Consider the following 9,865-nt stretch of genomic DNA (forward strand, 5'->3'; position numbering starts at 1 on the left):
CATCACGCTGAAGTCGTTGACTCCTGCCTGCAGAACAGCGCTGTCGGCGGGACTCAGCTCCGCTATGCAGCCCTGCAGAACCTCCACCCGCTCACCTATAAACCTGCGGTACAGCAATCCAAGAGTCATATATCTACTGTAAGACACACACAGTCCGGGAATCTCAGCAATGTGTGAAATCGGCGCGGTTGTTGTTCGACCTCACGCCGCCTCGATAAACTCGATGTTAAAAAAGTGTGAGTGATTACCAGTGCCTTGTTGAGGTTATCTTCGCTCCGTTGGTCTCTGAGGAGTATCTGTTGCAGGACTCTATCTTGACACCGCTATCCAACAGGAAGGCACTGAGGTAGCGATACACCTGCGGACACCATGGATCGTTCAGATTATGTGTTCTCAAACTCAACAGACAACTTGAAGAATCGCAGCTACAGTCCTGTAAAACTAACGCAGGTACAGCAAGAGGAAGACATCAAGACTAAAGTGTCCTACAGAATCGGCCGACTACTATCTCTGTATTTTATGTGAACATGTTAAATGTGATTTTATGCACTATGTTGAGCAACATTATTTCAGACTTATACCCACTACTAGGACCGAAGAATATTACAACTAATCGCACAAAGAGGAAAACATAAACCCACATGTTGTCTCAGCAGCTCCTGTCGATGGCTTCCCAAACCATTGAAGTAGTCACCGGCCAGTTCCCCCACCGTCAGCGCTTCAAATGTAGCCTTGAAGTCATGCGTACGCTGGAACCGCAACAGAGTCTCTTTGAGGTTACCCCAACGCCGGACCTCTGGTGGGGGACTAAGAGAAGAGAAAAGGGGGATATACCACATAAGGAGAGATACAACAACCTAAACACAGTCTGTGTTAGTACAAGGTGTCTCTGTGTCAAAGGCTATGGTTATACCTGGCATTTCAATGCTATTTTATACGATCATAAAAGCATCACTGTGTGTCCACCGTTGGCATGACAACACATCCACTGTTGCTGTATTTCACTATATGTGTTACTGATCACTTGAAAAAAGTCTTTCCATTAGGACTGCTGCAATGAACATCAACCCAAAATATTGCTCGTTTTGATCACTGCTGAGCTCTGCACTACACATGGAGTGCACAAATGGCTGAGAGTTGTAAAAAGTGTCCAACAAGTGTAAGACAGATAGTTTTTTGTGCCTGTCAAGTCGTATGGTTTTATATAACATTTTTAATATCTGCTGCAAAACCAGTTGCCCATTGGAACAAATAAAGTTGAAACTTCCAAGAACAGCAAACCAGAGATTTAAATAAAAATACGCTCCATGGCCTGTTTTGAGTACATACCCTACGATTTTTCTTATAAAGAAATGTCTCTCTTCTGTGGTTGTATATAAGACAAAGACACCGTTGGAACAAGTCTTGTGTCTGATGGCATGCTCATACATTTCCCACCCAAACTACAACCAGCCAATGCATGAACATAATGTGTGTTCACATGTAAGCACAGCAGAATTTATGACATAATCAACATTACAAGCACTACTATGCCACTCAAGTTTAGCGTTTAGGATTTTAATAGCATTTGACCTGACACGTCTATAGCGGTGACATACCTGATGTTCATTTTGTGGGTGCTGAAGCCCAACAGAGGGTCCAGCACCAGACTGGTAGCCAGGTCATCAGTCTCACACAGCTCCTTCACACTCATTCTAGTGCATCCGTCCATCGCCTCCCACCATCAGCATGCTGAAAGCACAGGGGTCAATGACCTTTTATATCATTATCATGACAACAACAAACCACAAATAAGAAGGATGATGTTACCAGCTACTACCAGCAATTGCTAACTAATTAGCTAGCAATGACTAGCTCTGAGTATCAGCAGAGTTATGTTTGACATCAGGTCCGCAAGAGAACTGACATTACTTCTCCACTTGCTAGCGTTAGCCCTTGACCCGCGTCAGGCAGCCGAGTCCTTATCTGCAACCTACACTGTGCTTAACTAGACCAGGGATTATGCTAATTAGCTACGCATATGAATATAATTATATTAGCATAGCACATTAGCTTAGCAAGACAGCTTGCTATGAAATATGCTAAGTAATCAGCTGAGAGAGGAAGCTACGATTAGGTAGTAACGTTAGCTACCTAGCTACTTGGCTGCATCAGTTTGTTGATGAAATCCAGGTACGAGGAATGACCTGTGCAACACTACGGTAACATAATGCGGTATACTGGCAATGACATAATTTGCGAAAACCTACCTGGGAGTCTTTCGTAGCTAACGAAATTATCGTCAGATCAGACAGACAGTTAATTGCAAGCTGCTCGCTTGCTCTGGCTCCCGTTTGATTTGATAGGGAACGTTAGCTTAGCTAGCTAACCAGATAGCTTTCCGCCGTCTTGTTAGCTAGCCCGGCCAGCCGAATTAATATGCTGTCTGTTCTTCAACTCTGCAATTTGTTGTTTTGATAACGATTGTAAATCCCAATGTAAATGACATGCACGGTATTCGCCACAGAGTCACAAATGAGCTAAAGATGTGTTTGCTATGTCGCTAGCTAGCTTAGCTTTGAGCCTTTCTCGAGGCTCGTCTGCTACCAAAAGTTGATGAGCGATGTCCACGGTGCAACCAAACATGCACTGACCACGCCCACACGCTGTGCTATTCGCTCAGGTCAAGGTCAATTTCACACATAAAACTCGGTACATTACTTTAAGCACTGTGATTGGCTGGAGAACTTATGGGCGGGAATACACATGGGTTAGGCTTCACATTGTTGATGCAGAGCAGAGGTGAGTATTTTTTCCCCCAGTACAGTAGCCTCTCCTCGGCTGGACACATTTTACAAATTCTTTCACATGAATAGTTAACTAGTCTGCGTTTTTTTAAGGATAGAGGCAATCGGAGCAATAACGTTACTATAAACTGCCTGCTACAGTACGATGGAAAAGCCAATTCTATAGCGTTTTTACTATAAATTAAATAACCAAGGTTGGGAATGTTACTTTGATTTAATCCCTTCATCCATTAAGATTGGTGATTGTCTTCTTAAAATTGTAATTAGCTATTTAATACACTGGATTACTGCAATTCAAAGCCTACGCAAAAATTTCACTTTGGATGGACAATTAATTCCAATTTACAGACCGTAATTAGGGGTTAAGCGAAGAGCTTTTATAATAGGCTAACTAATGAGGAGATGCATGGTTTAAATCCTGTTTTTGTCCTAGTTAAAGGTTCAAAGTTTAAAAGGCCATGTTATCTCCCACACTGCTAGCCATATATCTCTATAGACACCTGGTGCACATCTATCTAGCCTTGTTTAACATATTTACCTACTGGACCATCAAAGTCCACCTTGATTGACCCTGATTCATTTTGAAATTGCTGACATTTTTTTATTTATTTATTTTATTAAAGCATTTTCAGCATCAAATATGACAGTCACATTCACACATTACTGGCATTTTTACATCAAACCAATAAGGGGCGCCACAAATACAAAACATACCTATCAACTGTCATGGAGTTCAGCACACATGCCGCAGGGCCTGCAGTCACTGGGTGTGACTGGGTTGGGATTGGTTCAAGTGCTCATGGCCGATAACCTGAGAGTTTGTTAGTCAAAGTGTTTTTGCCTGACCAGTGTGAAGCCTGCCAACCACTCCAGGACTGTATTTGAAGTCTGTGTGTCGGAATAGCAGTGTGGGGTTAATGGTGACATTTGAAGTGTTTACTCATTCTTAGTCTTGTTAATACAAAGATGAATATATTTACATAACTTGTCGCAGTCTCATCAGATGAACGTCCTTATCGCTGTCAAACTCACTGTGAGTGTCTACCTCACGTACCTAATTTTAGAGCAATCCCATACTGCTCTTCACCCCTGGCAGCATGAAGACGACATCTGGAGTCATCGCTTGCAGGTGAATTTTTTAGTGGTGTCGTTATCATCGTCCACAGCCATCATCAACTATTATTTCAAAATAATGTGTCCGTATAATTACACAATCAGACTGTTGGGCTTGCTCCAGCTTCCAGGGAAACTCGGTGTTCTGTAGTGAGGAACCGGTTCTCAGCCAACAGCTCAGCTTCAGTGTGGAAATGCCTGTGGGAAATCAAGAAGAGGAACCCCCCCCCCCCCACACACACACACACACACACATACACACACCCCTCTCCTCCCCAGGGGCCGTCTTACCATTAGGCAAAGGTAACTGACTGCTTTATTAGGCCCTGGCAGCCAGAGGGCCCGTAAAAGACAAGAATATCAAGTAATATAAGCTTATTTTCTGTCATTTTAAAAGGAAGTTACTGAGTGAAAAACATCCCTTATGGTTCTTTGTTGTAAAGGTTAAAAAGCCTTTAATATATGGGCATTTTGACTATATAGTATATATATCAGGGCACGATGCCCACAAAAGACAAGAATATCAAGTAATATACATTTATTTTTCATCATTTTAAAAGGAAGTTACTCAGTGAAAAACATCCCTCCTCTTGTTACAATAAAAATGATTTAAATCTTGAGTCATGGCCAAAAAAGTAGGCGCAGACAAACACAAAAAGAGAGAAAATAAAAGCGTTGCTGACAACTTTTTTCATCAAAGAATCGGTTGCTGCTGGTGTTTGCTGCCAGCAGTGTTCCCACTGAATCTGAACTCAAGCAGCTCCAGTGAGGCAGACGTTCGCTCCACCGCCGGCACCAACAGCAGCAATGATGGTGAATGTGTTGCCATGCCAACTGATGCTGAACGCTAAGGGCAACGACTGTAAATATTAGAAATAGTTATAATGATGTAGATGAGGAGGATGATGACCAGCATCAACAACCTGACCTCTGTAACCATATCTTATATTTAATCCCATATATGACTGGATAGATAGATATGTATTTATAACTATTTACAATCTGTTTACCCATTCCAACTCGTGTACAGCTTTTACTTTTTTTCCCCTTGTGTTCAATATTCTGTAAATCTGTATATATTTGTTTTGCTTTTTCTATTACTGACTTCCATATTCCTATGCATTCAGTCAGACTTGATTTTGTATGGAAAAGAGACCTACCTCATAAATGTCTATTATTTTTTTTACATACTACTTACATACTACTTTTTATATACTACTTCTAAATCAGACCTATTTCCTAAATTTCAATGCTTTTTAATATACAGCACATAATAATTTCATAATTCTGTTTAAAATGTGACCTACATGAGCAAATTCTTTGTATGAGTAAACTTACTAGGCCAGTAAAACTGGCTCTGGTTCTGATTCTTGTTTATTGCAGAACTGCATGAAAGCAAATAATTAGTAATAGATTTTAAAATGAATTTGGGGGTCGCCTGTATTTCAATTTGTAGCACCGCTGGGCAGCAGAGCGAGGCGGCAATTTAAGAGTCACCAGATGACGAGATTGGCCGTGAAGTTATTCTGCACGTTTTAAAAGGGTTGTTTTGGCTCATTGCCTGTGCAAACTTCTCACTATACACACTGTCGCTTTCATATACTTTGTTTCCGGGCAACTGATAGAAAAGCACAAAAGACAAGCAAAGGGGTAAAGAAAGACTCTGCAAAGACCCAGATCCCCTTAAAAACAGATGGAAGGGCAAAGGAAAGGATGGGAACATGGATGGAGAGAAACTCTGTGTTGCCTTGGGTTTGTACAGTAGCAAAGCCAGGTTGCATTGAACGTGTTCACTTGGCAAAACAGATACCTTTTGACTTGACAAAGCGGCTCTCTGCACTGTCTGGGCCTGTTGGCATGTAATAAATAAATAAGTGAATATATACAGACACGCACACACACACACACACATATATATAAAGAGGCCACCCACGCCACTGACTCAAGCTGAAATGTTTGACAGACAGCAGCAGCAACCTCCGCAAAAAAAGAGAGAAGAAAAAAAGAAGCCTTGAGGCAGAAGAGGCAGGAAACGTGTACAAATGACTACACTCCCAGTGCTATTGTACTCGTCTTTTTCACGGACTCCCGATTCTACTATCGACTGAAATGTTGGATTTGGATGTTGGATGTTGGATGTTGGATTTAGGTTACGTCACACTGTAGCGGTGAATGTCACATTCGCAACATTCACAAAGGAAAACAGACAGAATTATACAAATTCTATGTTTTATTTCTACCTTGTAACAGAGACAATTTGTGATTGATTTGAAAACAAATGACATACAAATAAAAAATAGCGTTAATTTCAATTGTTTCTTGTGTTGTTGTTTTTTTAATTCATCTAATATTTCATGTCTACCCAGCGACCCAGTGCATGGTGCAAAACATCCCTGATTGATTAAAAAATCCTACACTAATAAGCTTGCAATATCTAGCGTAAATTTTGTCAGTAAAAACATGAACAAAAAGTGATTAAAGAAAAGGTTCTTAGAGGTAATAATAACAGGAACTATATAGTAATTAAAAAATAACATTGCAAGCAGAGGTTTATACAGCTATGGAAATGGAGATGAAACTGGCTTTTAGTAGACTTACTTGGACCATTTAATTAAATGACAAAGATCTGCAAATCCCATAATGTTGTTTAGCACTAACTATATAACAGGAGCCATTCGATTGTTTTTCATTGCCAAAGACACAAACTAAACTCTTTCTATATTGGAGATGGACTCCAAAACCTCATAACTCTCAAGCCTTGTCTCTAAGTACAAAAGTTGTACTGTATTTTTATTTATTTATTTCTGGTTAGTTAGACTTTAACACCTTAAACTTCCCTCAGGCTCCATTTTCAAAACTCTTCAGACTCTGTATTTGTCAACATACTCCAAATCAACTTTGTCCTTATTTAAAACAAAACGCAGGCCTATATCATTTACAGAGCAGAAGAAATAACCTTCAAAAAAACAAAGCGCTTCCACCAATAACATTGTTCCCCCATGCATTAAGCCATACAGGTCATGGGCTCAACTCATTTTCAATTCAAGCAATTCATTTGACTTGTCAATACCTTGTAATTAAGGTACATACATATTTCTTTAATATCTTGAATATGGCCATCCACAAAAAATCACTTTCCACCTCCTGAATTGATCTTACTGAACGTGACTTGAACCCAACCCTGCTGCATGAGCACAGGAGAGTCCCATCATGTTTACACCTGCCCCCACCTCTCCACCCCCCCACCCCCCCTCCTCCTGCCTCAACCCCCACCCTCCACACCATCCATCCTCATCTTGACACAGTTGTGAGTTGCAGTACACAAGAACTGGTTAGAAACCCAAGCAGGATACTGGATGAACTCTGTAAAGTCCTTAAATATCACGGTTTGATAGAAAAACACGTATTTAGTTGCTGAGGTACTGAGTTGGAAAAAACTCTTGTTGGGGAAAATGGAAGGTGAGAGATGGGGCAGGACGACAGCAAAGCCGGACGGCTGAATTCCAGCTCCCCCCTTCCCCTCTGCTTAAGTATGTACTCATGTGCTGCAATCAATTCCCTTTGACCAATATTTACTTGCTTTGCAATCTGTTTGGAGAGCTGAGGTTGCATATGTTCATACTTGGACAGAGGGTTGAGGAATCAGGACAGACAGCAGAACAGGGCAATAAAACCAGACATACCATTTATATAAAAAACTGTGTTTGGGTTAATAGAAATGGGCAGTGACGGACCCTGAAATACTGCAGAGACAATTGTGTTTTTCAAGCCAGTTGCAACAGCCTGTGCTGAACTACGGATTGCTTTCTCTTGTGCCGGCCTGCGTGCCGACTGAACTTAATGCACACTACGAGGGACGCAAAATGGCCATAGAGGGGGACTGGGGAGGTTTCCACGAAAAAGGCCTGAAGACACGAGCAAAAAATGTGGCTTTTCATTTTGTATCTGGCTTCGATCAGGGAGACAGACGAGCTGAAATACAGGGCTGAAGTATTCAATCTGGCCTTGGTCTCAAGTCCAGCCTCCACACCATGTTTTGTCTCAGTCTGTGAATCGCATTTCCTCACAGGATCAACGCCAATGACCTGATTTTAATCATAATCCAATGTGTTATATGAAAAATATCACATGTGCTCCGTCTATGGCTCTATACACGTTCAACAGCAAGCTACTCAAAGAAAAGTAGTACATACAGCAATTAATATTCGAGTCACAAGCAACGCAGGTATCTCCACATTTCTGCAAATAATTGTTTTTATGTAGCACACCAAGCTAAGAAGCATAAAAAAAAAAAAAAATTCTAAACTGCCATAAAATACATTGTTAGCTGTTCTCTTGGGAACTGTTTGATGCTGCAACCCAAAACTAAAGTAGATGCAATGGGAATTTGCTGTACACATGATTATCCCAAGCGTATTTGCAATGTTTGACTTATTGCAAAAAAAAACAATTCAATTAAAGAGATTTTGTGCCGAATAGGATTTAGAAGACTGTTCACAACCTCACATCATAATTTAGAATTTTCCTCCACAATATCACGGTTATCTCGAATACAGCACGACTATGATTTTCATGTTCCCTGTCTCAGCTTGCATTCAGTCCTCTTTTTGGTGTTTGCGCTTGGTTCAGATTCAAATCACCCAGTCTGCGTCATGTTGGACTCAGCTGAGGTGGTCTTGACTGCAGCCCTTTAGGACTGGAAAGGTCAGGAGAGGGATGATTCATCATCTCGTCTCCCTTTGACAGACGGGGAGGAGGGCGAATCTGCAACGGGAGTGAAGATCAAGGCAAAATATATGGCAACCCTTAAAGCCGTTTTCCACTCAGTGGGCGTTTGGAGTATGCTGTGTATTAGTTCAACACCAAAAATGCCAGAAAAATGAACTAATTTTGGAACAGACAGGCTACAACTACAGAAGAGGTTGTATTATGCGTGTAGATGGTGCTTTCCACTGAGCTTTAAGATGTCGCCATATACTGGGCTACCATGCCAGTCAGTCAATCAGCAAAAGACGCCCAGTGACAGCCGCTCACTTCAGTCTCCCTGCTAGAAACCTCATCTTCTACTCATACTCCATCATCACCTAATGCAGTCAGTCAAAAGACCCATTTATAAACAGAAAATCTCAGATTTGGCATTGAAGAGCTTCCTAATCAAAGATCTATTTTTGTGAAGCAAACAGGAGACATCTGGTTCTAAATCCAACTTTGGGCTGCCCTGTCCTAGATTCACTTAGTTTCCACTGTAAAAGATTGTCTTTGGCTAGAGCGTAGCGAAGCCAGATGTGAAATGCCACTTTGTTTTGACTACTGTAAATCAGGACAAAAACAAGATCCTCCACAAGCTTCTATGTTTTTATACTGCGTTGAAGTATCCGTCTCTTCAAATCCAACTATGCAAAGCCACATTTTTGTACTGGTGTACTGTAAATATACCCGAAGACAAGAGCGGCCGATGAGCATGGCGAAGGTTGTTGAAGTACACATAAACATGACAAAGCAATGGGCAAACACACAGTGAACAGCATGGTGGCATAATTCAAATAAATGGTTCTCTTTATTCATCATCGACTTCCAGATAAGACTAAAAACGAAAGATTCAAACCATGGTTTTATGCATCTACAAAAAAAAAAAAAAAAAGCAAAACTATTTCACATCCATGATTGTGTTTTCAAATCATTGGTTTTCAAAAGGGAAGAGGAGAAAAAAAGAAGTTACTAACTCATCGTGAATCCGTTTTATTCGAGGATTCATCTGCACATATCCACCTGTGCTCTCAGTGTGTGGTATGTGCCGTTACCGTTTGACCGTGCAACTTGACCCCGCCCTCCCCGGCCCATCCACCCCCCCCCCCCCCCCCCCCCCCCCCTCCACATACACACACACAAACCTCTCAAACAGGATGTACAAAAGCTTGTGTTTAGCATTAAACAGTGCAGGGCCTTAACATAAACAGCAAAGGCTC

At 41.3% G+C, this 9,865-nt stretch overlaps 1 protein-coding gene across 1 annotated transcript; it reads right to left on the reverse strand.

Annotated features, from left to right (window-relative positions):
- Window positions 1–221: 221 nt before the first annotated feature.
- On the reverse strand, window positions 222–2,574 carry kmt5c (lysine methyltransferase 5C). Its single transcript, XM_071545813.1, has 4 exons — window positions 2,250–2,574; window positions 1,599–1,731; window positions 642–807; window positions 222–358 (listed from the first exon to the last, which is right to left on the reverse strand). The coding sequence occupies exons 2-4, from the start codon at window positions 1,709–1,711 to the stop codon at window positions 245–247; spliced, it is 393 nt and encodes a 130-aa protein (XP_071401914.1). The 5' UTR covers window positions 1,712–1,731; window positions 2,250–2,574; the 3' UTR covers window positions 222–244.
- Between the last annotated feature and the right edge of the window lie 7,291 nt (window positions 2,575–9,865).

This window comes from Centroberyx affinis, unplaced genomic scaffold, assembly GCF_046629955.1.
Source record: "Centroberyx affinis isolate AG114_WGS23_722 - 3 ecotype Tasmania unplaced genomic scaffold, CSIRO-AGI_Caff_v1 ptg000256l_1, whole genome shotgun sequence".
Lineage (NCBI taxonomy): Eukaryota > Metazoa > Chordata > Actinopteri > Beryciformes > Berycidae > Centroberyx > Centroberyx affinis.

What these genes read in the sequence shown, in the direction of transcription:
- kmt5c (XM_071545813.1), bottom strand. Translation starts at nt 1,711, where the DNA reads ATGGACGGATGCACTAGAATGAGTGTGAAGGAGCTGTGTGAGACTGAT. An exon ending in ACCCACAAAATGAACATCAG is followed by an intron (nt 808 to 1,598) that starts GTATGTCACCGC and finishes CTCTTCTCTTAG; the next exon opens with TCCCCCACCAGAGGTCCGGC. An exon ending in AGGAGCTGCTGAGACAACAT is followed by an intron (nt 359 to 641) that starts GTGGGTTTATGT and finishes TGGTGTCCGCAG; the next exon opens with GTGTATCGCTACCTCAGTGC.